Genomic DNA, 14,559 nt, shown 5'->3' on the forward strand with positions numbered 1-14,559 from the left:
ATTTTTTTAATATTAAAAAAATTGGAAAATAAATTTTTGTGGCAATTGTGATATACCTATCAAAAATTTGTGGGATTTAAAATTTTAATTATTCCAAATTTCAATTAATTTTTTAATTTTAATTGATAAAAACACTAACTGCTGAAAATTTAAATTTATTCTCTAATTTTGCAATCAAATTCAATCAATTTAGATTTTAATCTTTGTAAATTTTAATCGATTGAAATTTCCAATTTCTTTCAAAACAAAAAGTACAAGTTTGTAAATTACCGTTAGCCATCGCGCAACTTAAATTTTATCTAAAATAATTGAATTTTCGAAAAGCTCGCACAGCTGCGAACTTTATTCAATCGCCTCATTCATTTGGGAATAACTTTTTAAATTTTAATTTACGCTTTTATTTATCTCATGCCATCCTCTCGTTATTGTAAATAAAAATAAAATTGTATACTTTTAAAACTGAATGAAATTAAAAGTTAAAAATAATATAATTAAAATTTAAATAAAAATGAAAAATAAAAAAAAATTATATAGCATTAAATTTTTGTTAAATTTCGTTATCCGCGTAATAAACATATTTTGTCAAGGAAAAGCCAAGGAAATGTGAGGAAAATTGAAAAATGGATTTTTGTGGCAACTCTGATGTATCAAAATTGAGCAAAATGAATTTTAAATATAATTTTAGTTTTTTAAAAAACAATTCTCAAATTGAGGTTATGTTGTTTTTGGAAGAAACTGAATGGAAAAAAATTCCACTTCACATTTGAACGTTCAAAATTGTAAAGACATTTTGCATTTTTCAAACCAAAAAACCAACTGAATTTTGGGAAAATTGTTTATTTATTTAAAATAAAATAGGTACATACCTTCCGCCATTTTTTCGCAATCACTGGATTTCTCTGCTGCTCTTAAAACGAGCCAGTTACTGGCAATAAACGAAACAATAATTTCACAGAATAGCGCCAAAAAATATCGAAAAATAGGTTAAGTTTTTAAAAAACCTACGGCATGTTTCACATTCTGTCGCAGACTGCAATCAATGCGCCAATCAGAAGGAGGGGTGTACGAAACTGGCCAATTAAAGAAAAAGCAAACTTGAAGTCATTTCATGTCACTTGAGTACCACTGTTCACTGGCTACACTTACTGCCAGTGATTGCCGAAAACACCCAATGATGGAAGAAGCCGAGCAATCTCAAAAATTACAATTAAAATATATCGGCGGCAAGTTTAATGTAATCGAATTTGAATATAAATAATATTAAAAAATTATTAAAATATAAAATAAAAAAATAATTGTAATATAAAATTGTAAATATTCATAATGTGAGAAAAATAAATGTATTAATTTACATAAAAAATGGTTTCTTTTCTTATTTTACCTTCATTATTAGTCTTAATACTAAGGGTATAGGTTCAAGTAATAAATAGACGTTTTTTTATTTTTTAAAAACTAATAAATTAATTTATTCAGATAAAGTATTTAAAATTTATTATACATAAGATTCAGAATTTTCATAAAAATATTTTAAAGTAGTATAAGTACAATCCACTTCATCGACGCCATCTAATAAATTTTTCAATTCATTCGATACATTCAGAAACCAATTTCGAAGAATCATAACAATGTTTACAGCACAATGATTAGTTTGAGTAATATGATGTGTACATGTAGTTAACAATATCTTCTAAATTTTACACATTTAACAAATATTTTTCTAACCACTGCTTTTTTTCAACATCTTTCGTGTAGATAGTTTTTGCACCTCGTAATGTTTCTTGTATAATAGTACGCAGTTCATCATAAGATACATCTCCAGACATCCAGTGGATTCCATGATAATTGTTTGTTAGCCTGAGATTTTCACTTTTATAACGTTCAGGTAGTGAATTCCAAGCACATGGATGTTCAAAGAGGTAAACTCGAGGTTGAGCATCAGCTTCAAGAGGAATTATAGCCAACTCTTTGAAAATGAAATCGTTGCAGGGTTTCTTGAAGCCTTGAACGTCTACGATGAACTCCATCCTGGAATAGAAATAAATTTCTATCCCAGGAACGTGAGTTATATACCTCTCAGTTCAACCCCCACTACTTTCATTTTACCCCCTCCACTGCTTTACATCTTCTTAACTATACCGCTGATTGGTTTATACTGTACAATGCGATCATGTATGATGAGGCAATAAGCAGTTGTTTCAGCAGGTATATTATTTCTAGCTTCAAATTCCAAACGTACATCAACTGACGTTTGTTTGAGAAACTCATTTTGTTTTAAATAATCAATAACAATTAGAGGAGCCAATGATTTAAAAGTGTCAAGCTTCAATATGGGTTCAGAATCTCTTCCATAGTAGGAAGATTGAAAATTTGGAATCCAACAATAACATATCGAGGCTTCTCTAATTGTGTTGATGATTTTATTTGCCACATGACTCTTGTACTTGACGGAATTAAAGGATATTCAAACATTTCCCATGATCGAAAACTCATTGAAATTAGTGGATCTTTCTCGATAAATTTCAATAATTTGATTATATTATTATCAGAAGGTAAAACATATGGCACAAACCATTCCACTTTATTAATTTGCACTTTGAACTGTTCATCTGCACCTTCGCCCATTTGAATAGTAGAATTTAAATCACTACGTGCTCTTATTAAAATCAGTTCATGTTTCGCATTCATAACAATTTTTTTATAATCTTCAGCAAAACCAAAAATCATACCAAGTGGTATTGATACATCAAAATATCCATCTTGTAATGGCATTCTTGTATTTATTTCCACATTCAAAACTCCCGCATTTTCAGCGCGGTTAAGTTGAGGTGGTGTTAAGGAAACCAAGCTTTTCATAGTAGTTGTATGTCCAACGTACTTGCAACGGTCAATCTCAATACCATTCAATTCATAACGAATTTCATCAAACAAATAGGCTATCGCATTGTTGGTGAAATGAATATTTTGTGTGGCATCAGTTCCATCAGCATTAGTCAACCTTCCAAAAATATGTAATACACTATTGCTTGGTAAAATAGATAAATCTTGATTTTGTAATACTACATTCAATGCGTAGAACATTCACTTTCAATATTTTTACAGGTAAATCGGAGAAATGTTTTAAATTCGGCCTTAGTATGCGAGCAGTGAATCCCAATAAACTACCAATAGAATCTTCAGGAGTAAAGTCAATCGAAAGATTTGATTTAATATTGCATCCTAATGTACTATTGTTGGAATCTATTGCTAAATAATCTTCATCTGGTAATTGACGCCGCAAATATTCTTCTATATCTTTAATTTCATAACTACCTGTAGGTATAGTAAACTCAAAATCATCTATGTAAAATTTGTTGGAACTTTCATCAATATTAGGAATTGAGTTATATGTAAATAAATCAACAAGTCCAAGTGTATAATTTTTATTAGGTGAAAGTTCAATAGGTGGGAAGTATGAAGCCTCCAGAACTGAAAACTTTCCCGTTAACGTTAAAGTAAAAGAGTCATTCATGTTGGACATCTACTTTTATACTGAAGATTATAATTGTTTTCATATTCTTATATAGATTAAAACTGTTCTTAACGTTAAGTTGCTTACATAAGAATTTAAGACATAAATGACCACATATAAATGTATCAAAATTTTGATATCTCTCATGATTATATTTTATATAGCTACCAACACCTAGATAAACAATGAGATCCAATGGTGGTGAAAGATTTCCAAAACTATCAAAATATTCAGTTTCATTGTTTATCTTTTTATATGCTACCCAATGTGTTCCAGAACCTTCTTTATTATCAAGATTATTTATGGCTGATTCACATTTGTAAGGTCCTGTAATAGGTAATTCATTTCTCATAAAAACTCCACGAAATTTAGGTATTTTCATAAGTTTAGCATATTTAAGTAAATCATAGTCGGTTAGTCCGCGGTGAGGTAGCTTCAATATTAGTTTTTTTGAACACTCTTTGTATATTTCAATCCTTTTCCTTGATGTGGTTTAATATAAAGACCAAGTCCTTTACGATAGGGTTTCAAATATATATCCTTTCCTATAGCAATGGCCTCCATTGTTTCATTATGTCGATGAGCTTCTGAAAGTTGTTTTTTAGCAGCATTAGCATCATTTACTGCTTTTACAATACCACTGACTCCACCACTAAGTGCTCCTAATGCACTAAGCCCGGCAAAAATTGGTATTAGCGGTAAAATACCGCCAACTTTTGAAGGTACGGGAAGAATTCGAGATGATGAAATATTACAATTACTACCAAGATTTTTAACTGCATTTTGTGCACCAATCATTGCTGTTTTAATAGTGTCCGTTGCGTTATGATTATTTTTCATATTATTTTTAGCAGCATGAATAATCTTCCCTAATGTCATGCGTTTATTTTTCTTCGAAATTGTATTCTTCTTCTTCTTCACAATCTTCTTCTTAATATTATTATTATTAATTTTTAAACCCATCCCAAATTTAGATTTAGCTTTCATTATATTAGTTACAGCTAATGCAGCTGCTTTTTCACTAATTTTAGCGTCCTTGGAAATTACTCGTTCCCACGCCTTTTCAGCTAGTATTTTGTCTGCAGTATTTCTTGCAGCCATGTCTTTATCTTTTGAATAGGCTATATCATGCTCCTTACAAGCAGTATCCAAAGAATTTATACTAGGATCCCCTCGTGCAAGACGTTTTGCCAAGTTTGTTCCAGATCCACAACATTGATAACCAGGAATGAGACACTCGAATGGTAATTTGTTAATTAAAGTATTGAGAAATCCTTGAACACTGCAAGAATTTTTCTTCACTTTATCGTGAGTAATCATTCCTCACTCGACAATGGTCTATAACCAACTGATTGAGGTCGACTATATAAGTGGGGTGTTTATAGTTTTTTTCGTTAGTCAATTCCAAGATGCAGTTCAAGGTACGAGCTGTACAACTCCCGATTGCAAATGTGGATAACCTCATTGAAACTAAAGATAATGGGGTTAAACGACAAGGAAGTTTATTTTCAAATAGTATTCGAGCAGCTTTTTGTGGACCTTCAAATTGTGGAAAAACGAATGCACTTCTTTCTCTGATTATACACCCGAATGGTATAGGATTTGAAAATATATATTTATATTCAAAATCATTACAGCAGCCGAAATATAAATTTTTGGAACAAGTACTTAGTAAAGTAGATGGCATCGAGTTTTTCCCATTCAGTGAACATGAACAAGTTGTTACACCTAAAGATGCAAAAACTAATTCAATTTTCATTTTTGATGATATCGCTTGTGAGAAGCAAGACAATGTTAAAGCGTTTTTTTGTATGGGGCGACATGTTAACGTCGATAGTTTTAATCTTTGTCAAACATATGCTCATATTCCAAAACATCTTGTTAGAGATAATATTAATTTGCTTGTGCTATTCAGACAAGATGAAAGGAATCTCAAGCATGTTTACAATGATCATGTTAATACAGATATGACGTTTACACAGTTTCGAGATTTATGTTCAGTATGTTGGAACTCTGACAGATATGGATTTGTAGTTATTGATAAAGATAGAAATATAAATGATGGAAGATATAGGAAGGGATTTGATTGCTTTATCCAGTTATAAATATTAAGCATTTCAAGAGAATTGCATTAGTTCAGTTTGAGACTTTCATAAATAAACATGTTTCGAAAGGAGCGAGAGACACTACATCAAATAGCTGCAGCAAGTGATGCTATACGTCGAAAGCATCGTATTCTTAAAAGTGGCAGAGAGTCAGCTGAAAATATATTGAAAGAAACCTTTCAACCATTAGTTACTCCATCGGAAAAATTAGTAAATATAACTAAAAATCCTATAAAGATTGAAAATTTTCAAAACCATGTAAAGAAAGAAGAAGAAGAAGAAGACTTTGAATCATCTTTTAAGACTGCCATTAGTAAAGATACACCTTTCAACAAATCTATTTATAATGATGATGTAACGTTTTATGATCCTATTTATGAAGAAGAAGACATGCAAAATTTATCAAAAGAAAATATAATTAATAGATTGTCAAATTAAGAGAATCATAATGTTATTAATAATGAGCAAAATAATAATATACTTAATGATGACTTTCATGAGCAAGGCATGTACGATATTAAAGATGAAAGTAATGTGGTTAATAGTGTGGAAGAAGATTCTGATAAATTAACAAAGAAATTTCTACAAATGTTGGACAAAAATAGAAAACAATGTATAGATACGGTTTATGGAGTACGTAAACTTCCCGACGGTACATATATGATTGGTAATACGCAAATTGATTTTGAAGGTTCTTACATTAATCTAGTTGGGAAAAAAAAATATTCTAAAACGGATGGATTATTAGAACTCATATTCCGTCAAAAACCTGATCAGAAGTTAACAAATGCTAATGATTTCGTAAACTATAAAGAAATCCTGCGTAGTACGAATGCATATAGAAAGAACTATAGCCCAAATAAACCTATTCGTAGTAATAAGACTTTCAAATATACTAATGTTATTGCAAAACTTTTGCTGAAATCTGGAGATTCTTATTTGAAGAGAAAAACTCAATTACCACAATTTATGATGGTGAGGAAAGAATCATATCCAGACTATGTCTATTGGGATGATCCAAATGAGATTGTTGATCGTCTACGCTTACTTGTCGCATCACAACAGGCTGGCAATTCAAGTCATAACAATGAAATTATGTCAATAATTGAAGAGTTACTGGAAGCTCAAATTATATATTAAGAGTGAACTTGTAAAATCAAGATCATTATTATATTGAATATTGTTCTATCAAGATCATTTTTTTTGTTACAAATCCTTGAACATGGATGATAAAAAGTTAACAGTTGTGACAGAGTTACATAGGCAAGCTAGGAGAAATTATCCACGTCGAAAAGTAGAAATGCGTGGAATTGATGAAACCTGGCAAGCAGATTTAGTTGAAATGATACCTTATTCAAAAGTTAATAAAGGTTTTAAATAGATGCTTACAGTTATAGATATATTTTCTAAGTATGCATGGGATATTCCTGTAAAAAGTAAAAGTGGAAAAGATGTTTCTGAAGCTATGGAATCTATACTTGTGAATGGACGTGTTCCTAAAAACTTGCATACTGATAAAGGGAAAGAATTTTATAATTCTGTATTTGAAAGTTTAATGAAATCATATAAAATTAAACTGTATTCAACTTATAGTAATTTAAAAGCTTCAATTATTGAAAGATTTAATCGCACATTAAAAAATATGATGTGGCCACAGTTCAACTTACGAGGAAATTACAAATGGGAAGAAATTTTACAATCTCTTGTTAAAAAGTACAATAATAATAAACATCGCACTATCGGAATGAAACCTAAGGATGTCAGCAGAGAAGATGAAAAGAGACTGTTGAAACGCATATCCCAACAAAGGAAAATTTTATCTAAGAAAGCAAAATTCAAAGTTGGTGATAAAGTGCGAGTTAGAAAGTATAAGAATGTTTTTGAAAAAGGATACATACCCAACTAGACAACTGAAATATTCACCATCACTCAAGTAAAATCAACAAAGCCGGTAACATACAAGCTGAAGGATTATCAAGATCAACCCATCGAAGGTGGTTTCTATGTAGAAGAAATTTCCAAAGTCAAATATTCAGATGTTTATCTTGTAGAGAAATTTCTCAAAAATCGTCATAATAAAGTCTATGTAAAATGGCTTGGATTCGATAATTCTCACAATAGTTGGATAAATAAATTAGAAATTTAAAATTTTCTAAAAGTTAAAGTTAACTTTTTTAAAAGTTATATGTAAAAAGCATGTAAATTTTAAGAAAGTTAAAGTTAACTTTTAGAAAAGTTAAAATTAACTTTTTCAAAAGTTAAAGTTAACTTTTTGAAAAGTTATATGTAAAAAGCATGTAAATTTTAAGAAAGTTAAAGTTAACTATTTGAAAAGTTAAAGTTGACTTTTAGGAAAGTTAAAGTTAACTTTTTCAAAAGTTAAAGTTAACTTTTTGAAAAGTTATATGTAAAAAGCATGTAAATTTTAAGAAAGTCAAAGTTAACTATTTGAAAAGTTAAAGTTAACTTTTAGGAAAGATAAAGTTAACTTTTGAAAAAGTTAAAGTTAGCTTTTGAAAAGTTAAAGTTAACTTTTAGGAAAGATAAAGTTAACTTTTGAAAAAGTTAAAGTTAACTTTTGAAAAAGTTAAAGAAAAGTTAAACTGACTTTGAAGTAATGTTAATCTAAAATGTAATAATGTATTGTATTTATATTGAAGTTATTTTTTAAAAAAATTTGTATAAAATGTATACTATTTAGTGAATTTCTTTATTTCCTAATTGTTAAACTATATTAAGGTTCTATTAAATAAAGGTAGGCAAAGTTTCAGAGTATATAGAAAAAATTTTTCATTTATTTAAAAACCAATGTGTATAACAACATTTATAAAATATTGATCAATATAATAAAGAACATCAATAAATATTTATAAATATAGATAAAATTACATTTTTTCTTTTCTATTTACAATATAATACTTATATTCTATTACAATAAATACTTAAATTCTATTTTATAATTCTATCATTTCTACATCGTTTTCTATGACTTTATCTCTTTCTATAATAGAATGACCCCATGCAAGAGTGTCAGTGTTGTGTTTCAATAAAAATCTTTTGTCATCGTAGGGACTTAGGGCTATTTTTTTCTGTTTTAAAGTAAGGACCTTGTGGAGTTTGGAGCGAATGGAATATTGAGTTCGAGATTGGATTTTAATATTTTTTAAACAATAAATGTAATCATTAAAAGTTATATGTTTCTTAACTACATTAGACTTTACACCTTTTGCCTTTTTTAAGAAATCTTGATTATCTACACGTAAACTATACATTTTACTACGCAAACCAACAAATTCAGTGACAATCCTCCCATTGCATTCGTCTTTCATAAGACCTAACACTTTTTTGTTGGCTTGCGGAATGCCATATACATTATTCATGGGATACTCAGAAGTATCAAATTTGAAAATGTCTGCTTTCATATCAGAATAGACATCCTCACATTTGATATTATAAATAAGGCTGTCAGTGTCAGTATAAAGTAGTTTACAGTTGTTTCCATACTTTTTCCTCATATAATCATAGTGAAAATTGTACATTAAAGTTTTCGAAATATCTAAAACGCTAAGACTTATATAAATCGGCTTATTCATGTACACCTCAGTCTTCCTAAATTCCACAGCTATCAAATTTTCGCTAAAGATAGTTCTCGTGTGGAAGTTAGGTTTAGCAATTAATGCTTCTGCCCCATACCTACCCTCCCACTTTGTCACGAGTTTTACGTTTACGTGATTACGTACATTCTCCATTGTCTTCCCATACAACGCATTGTTCATTAATTTAAACAAGTTTTTCTCTAATTCATTACTAGCCTTTGTTCGTTGACTAGTATTGAAATCGACATAATCTTTAAACCAAGTTGACTGTTTAAATTGTAAAATGCGGTGGATGTAAACCAATTTAAGCCCATTGGCTAATGCTTGTTTAAGTGCACGATAATGGAGAATGTATTTTCGTTTAGGTTGGAGAGTAGTTAGAAGCTTTTCTTGCTTTGACCCTGGTGGTTTCAAGTGTTCAGGACAAAATGGGAAATCATTATGCATATTATGTAGTTCTGTAGGATAATCTAAATCAACTTCCAAAATATAACCTATAGTTGCATCATCTGCAACGTTAAAATTAAAGCTATTGTCAAATTTTAAAGCCCACTTGAAATCACCATAGGGAAGACCCTGTACCATGGCCCAACCATACAGATTATTAGCGTCTAAATATACAATGTAAGAAGTCTCCTCATTGACATTGTGCTCTTTCATATATTGATTATTTGCTTTGGCATAACGATTTGTACATTGACTTATGCCGCCTCTTATACCACGTTCAATAAACATTATCAAAACAATGTCAGTGAGCAGTTCTAGTTTTACATATGTATATTTTAACATAGCATCCCAAGTAAAACCCGGTGTCGTGTAATAGTGTGCAGGATCTAACCCTTATGCTTTTAAGCATTGTTCACGGAAACTTTCAAATACATCAGCAAGCAGTAAGATGTCAGTTTTCATATATAAATAAACATAATCACTAAGACTTTTACAATTAAATTCTGCCCATACTTGCTGAGCATGTAAATAATCTTGATCTGATATATTTGAATCATTCAATGTACTATAAAAACATTCTTTTTGGGGTAACTGAGTTTCTTCGAGTTTTTCCTTAGAGTCGAGATACTCGTAAGGAAAAACTCCTTTTCGGGTTAACAAATTAACTTTATTATCGCTATAGGTTGAAAAGTTTGATTTAACAATTTTATATTCGTTTAAATATGATGCTAATTTGTCTAAAGATGATGCCATAAATCTAAATGAATCAATGAATCTAAATTTAATCAGACTAGCTTCAACATGTTTTGTAAAACTAATATATTTTTCCTTATTAATGGGAAGAACGTCAACTTTACCTTCAAACTCATTCGCGATTGCTTTAATAATAAAATGTGCATCATAACCACTTAAATTATGGAAGACTACAGGAACTATTCTAGAATCTTGATAATTGACATTACAATCTTGATGGGCTGCACCTCGATACACCCCAGTCAGATGGCAATGATCTCTAACTTTTACTTCTCCATGCTTGATAGTTTTCATACAAATGCACAGTGGTCGATTTCCAGAAAAACCTGGCCAAAAATCGAAAAATGATACGATTTCAACCAAAATTGGTATACCCATGTTTTTTGGGATTCTGAATTCAAATTTTACATTGGTTGTGTCAAATTCAAAATGGCGGATCCAAAATGGCCGTTTAGATTTAAAAAAACTTTGCTGAAAATCGAAAAATGATACGATTTCAATCAAAATTGGTATACCCATGTTTTTTGGACTTCTGAATTCAAATTTTACATTGGTTGTGTCAAATTCAAAATGGCGGATCCAAAATGGCCGTTTAGATTTTAAAAAACTTTGCTAAAAATTAAAAAATGGTACGATTTTAACCAAACTTAGTATACTTACGTTTACTGGGTTTCTGAAATCAAATTTTACATTTGTTTTATCAAATTCAATATGGCGGATCCAAAATATTTGCTGGTATTATAAAATTGCGTATATGTGTTAGAGTTTATTTTTTTTAAATTACAGAAAGTGCTTAAATTTTAGTTTAAAGCGAATGCGAATGAAGAAAAAGTCAGTCTTTCACGTTCAGTTGCACCGCCGGCCGGTGCAACGCGCTGTCGGTAAACCGCGCTGGGTGAAATAAAAAGTGATACCAAAACTGCAGGGGCAGCTTGGGGCAGCTGATTTCAATTAAAATGAATCAAAAATATATTCTAGTTTATGATAATACCAGGTAGGGTGCGGATATCGGTGGATTTCACAACTATTTTCATGATTTACGTTGATAAAACAATACAAAAATCGTAGCCATGAATAGCGATGTTTAATGTCATTTTTTAAAAACTGTACGTTGTAAATATGATGATAAATACATTCAACCTATTTCATACACCTTTGTTAATAGTTCCTAAAAAAAGATATTCAAAAATCTGCTGTATATTAGTATATTTTCACTATTTTAACTGTGACGAAAATTTATAGTTATGAAAGGTTCTGAGTAAATCTCTGGCAAAGATCACTTTTACTTGTTCACATAATAAATTGGTGATGAAAAAAGTGTAATTTTTTTTTGCAAAATTATGCAGTGAACCCTCCTTTATAATATTCAATAATAAAAAGTATAAATTTCAAAAAAAAAATTTTTGACTTTTGGCCAGGTTTTTCGGGAAATCGGCCACTGTGAAATGTGGCAAATATTAGCTACTTTAAATGCGGCTTTTTGATCTGCATTTAGAGTATCCATTGCAATATTTACCATAAATGTAGGTTCAATTTCTTCCGCCAACTTTTTCAACTCTTTTACAAACCATATCGCCGGATCTTCTTCATTCTTAGGTGATGCCCTGTATTCATTTAAAGAGTCATCATAACTCTTTAAATAGAATCCGATACTGAGAAGTTGATGTTGTTGAACTACTTCTGTGCGACATCCCATAGATGAAGAATTCTCCCCTGGAACTAGTAGACTCTCGCAATCTGCATATATGATGAATGGTACTTTTTCTTTATTACTAAAGTTCTTGAATTGAATGCTATTAGATCCGGATTTCGGTAAGATGATTTTGGTGTTATTCATTTTCTGGCAATCCTCAACGTGCTCAGTAAGTTTATCGTTGCTTCTGAAATAGTGAAGACAACGATCGCAAATAAATAACGCATGCCCATTTGTTGAGACTTGGTTATTTATTAGACGCGATAAAGATTTTATCCAAACATAGTGATATTTGTTGGAAATTGAATAATCTTCTTTATCATCATCCTCATCAATGTAGTGATCATCAACACGTAGGAGATTAACATGTTTCGAACGTTTCTGCGAGGTTAGGTGGATTGGCGAGACGGTGAATTTCCCCTTTCGTTTAATAAGACAATAAACATTTACTGAAATATTGTTAAGCACTTCGAATCTTGCAACGTCATTGAGTGCTACGGGGAACTTAACCTTTATGGGACTGAGGAAAAAAACACCTTCTATGGGCGAACGAGGTACCCGGGTACTTACGTTTAATTATTGAAGATTTTATATCAAAATTTGCAGATCCATTAACTTTAAGTGTAGTGGACGTTTCAATGAAAGTAGTAATCACATAATATAAATGACCGAAAATAGATCTTATTTTAAGAGGCAACATTTTTAAGGCAGCTTTGCTGAATTTACGCAATGCAATTTCCATTAATACTACTAGCGCTGATTTTAAGACTCATCTTAGAATAAGATTTTTTTCTAATAAAACATTATCATTATTAGTTGATTATTAAAAAACTGTCCATTACGTATTAAGTATTGTGTATATATTCACAATTTCATTGATCTTTCATTAAATAGTATCCGAGTATATACCATTTTCTAGATTGCAAAACAGGTACATATCTAGGCAGATTTCTTTATGAAATCAAATGTAAAAATGTAAGAAATTGATTTTTTATTATTTAAAATACATTTTTAATAGAAATTAATTCTGTTCAAACTTAATTTTTATGGCAATTGTTAAGTTAAAAACTGACGATTTCTTATGAATATTATTATTTAACTATAGTAACTAAATTACATATTTTATAAAAAAAATTATGCGCATTACTATAAAAATTAATAAAAATTGTTGAATATAATTTTTCATAATTTTTTAATAGAAATTTCCACATTTATCTGCGTAAAAAGTATAGAAGTACCCGGGTGCCTTGTCCGCCTTTTAAGGGTGAAGAAACTTTATTTATTATTTCTGAATAAATAAATAAAAAAAGTACATTATAAATAATGTTAAAGCACTTTGTATGGATAAATTTAAGATGTCAAAAAACCTTAGGTCGATACGATTTTAAAAATTATGAAAAAAATTAATTTGAAAATACATAAGGTACCCGGGTACCTTGTCAGTCCCATAAAGGTTAATATTTGTAAAATTTAAATGATGCTGAATATTTTCATAGTTTTGCAAACGAGATGGATTTGACGAAGCTTCATACAATGTCGATAATATTGCCCACTTGAAGCATTCATTATCCTCTTCATTTCTGACATTGACACAGGCACGTTTAGCTTTAATAGATGGCGGTAGATCAATAAAAGAACCAACACGCAAAGGATTGTATTTGTTAATATTGACATCTAATCTATGGATTGAATAGAGTTGCCAATTTGATTCTTTATCTTGAAAATCTTCAATTTCTTTAAGGGTTTTCTGCTTTACATAATCATTATACCAATCGCGTAACTCAGTTGAAGGAAAAATTGACTCTGACTTATTAATGAAATATTTTATATCGAATTCTGTAGTGCCGTCAGGTAAAAGTTTTTTATATTTTGCATTGAATACTGTATATACTTTCAACGGACCGAACGTGTCTAAGCAAGTTTTAATGTGATTTTCAAAAGAAACGAATGCATCATCTAAAAATTCATTAACATCTAAGTGACTTAAGTTAATGACTGTACCGGTTTGTAATCGATTATTAAAAGCCGAATCAGTTAGAGCCCATTTAATTTTTTCATATGTTTGATTAAGTCCTGCACCGTGCTTCATTAGCGAATCAAAGTGGCATTTCAAGTAATTTATATGATGTAATAATGTTAAGATCCTATGTTTTTGAGGAACTGAGAAGCTATATTTTCTAAAAAATTTAATTAAAATTGCATAATTTTGTCTAGACTTGTGATGCCACTGAAACGCACTAATAAGTGCACTAATAAGTTGATGAATATTAAGAGAAATGTATGCAAAGATATATAATTTGAGTAAACTTACAATGCTGTTATAAAATTTGGCAATGCAAATGAATGTTTGTCTCTTGTAGGAAGATTGACTTGATATTCTTGAATTTAAAACAGAAAAAAGGATTATGATTAATTTGATATAATTTATGTATAAGAATATAAGACTAAGATTAACTC

At 29.9% G+C, this 14,559-nt stretch overlaps 1 protein-coding gene across 1 annotated transcript; it reads left to right on the forward strand.

Annotated features, from left to right (window-relative positions):
* The first annotated feature begins 6,835 nt into the window (after window positions 1–6,835).
* Window positions 6,836–7,759, forward strand: LOC127291135 (uncharacterized). The gene is made up of 3 exons (XM_051320058.1): window positions 6,836–6,973; window positions 7,271–7,471; window positions 7,520–7,759. The coding sequence occupies exons 1-3, from the start codon at window positions 6,836–6,838 to the stop codon at window positions 7,757–7,759; spliced, it is 579 nt and encodes a 192-aa protein (XP_051176015.1).
* The last annotated feature ends 6,800 nt before the right edge of the window (window positions 7,760–14,559 follow it).

This window comes from Leptopilina boulardi, unplaced genomic scaffold (assembly GCF_019393585.1).
Source record: "Leptopilina boulardi isolate dan_hultmark-lab unplaced genomic scaffold, ZJU_Lbou_2.1 LbouV2_125, whole genome shotgun sequence".
NCBI lineage: Eukaryota > Metazoa > Arthropoda > Insecta > Hymenoptera > Figitidae > Leptopilina > Leptopilina boulardi.

Bases quoted from the DNA above. Each gene is read 5' to 3' on its own strand.
- LOC127291135 (XM_051320058.1), top strand. From the start codon at position 6,836: ATGGATGATAAAAAGTTAACAGTTGTGACAGAGTTACATAGGCAAGCT. The intron at 6,974-7,270 runs GTTAATAAAGGT...ATGTGGCCACAG, and splicing joins AAATGATACCTTATTCAAAA to TTCAACTTACGAGGAAATTA. The intron at 7,472-7,519 runs GTTAGAAAGTAT...ATACCCAACTAG, and splicing joins AAGTTGGTGATAAAGTGCGA to ACAACTGAAATATTCACCAT.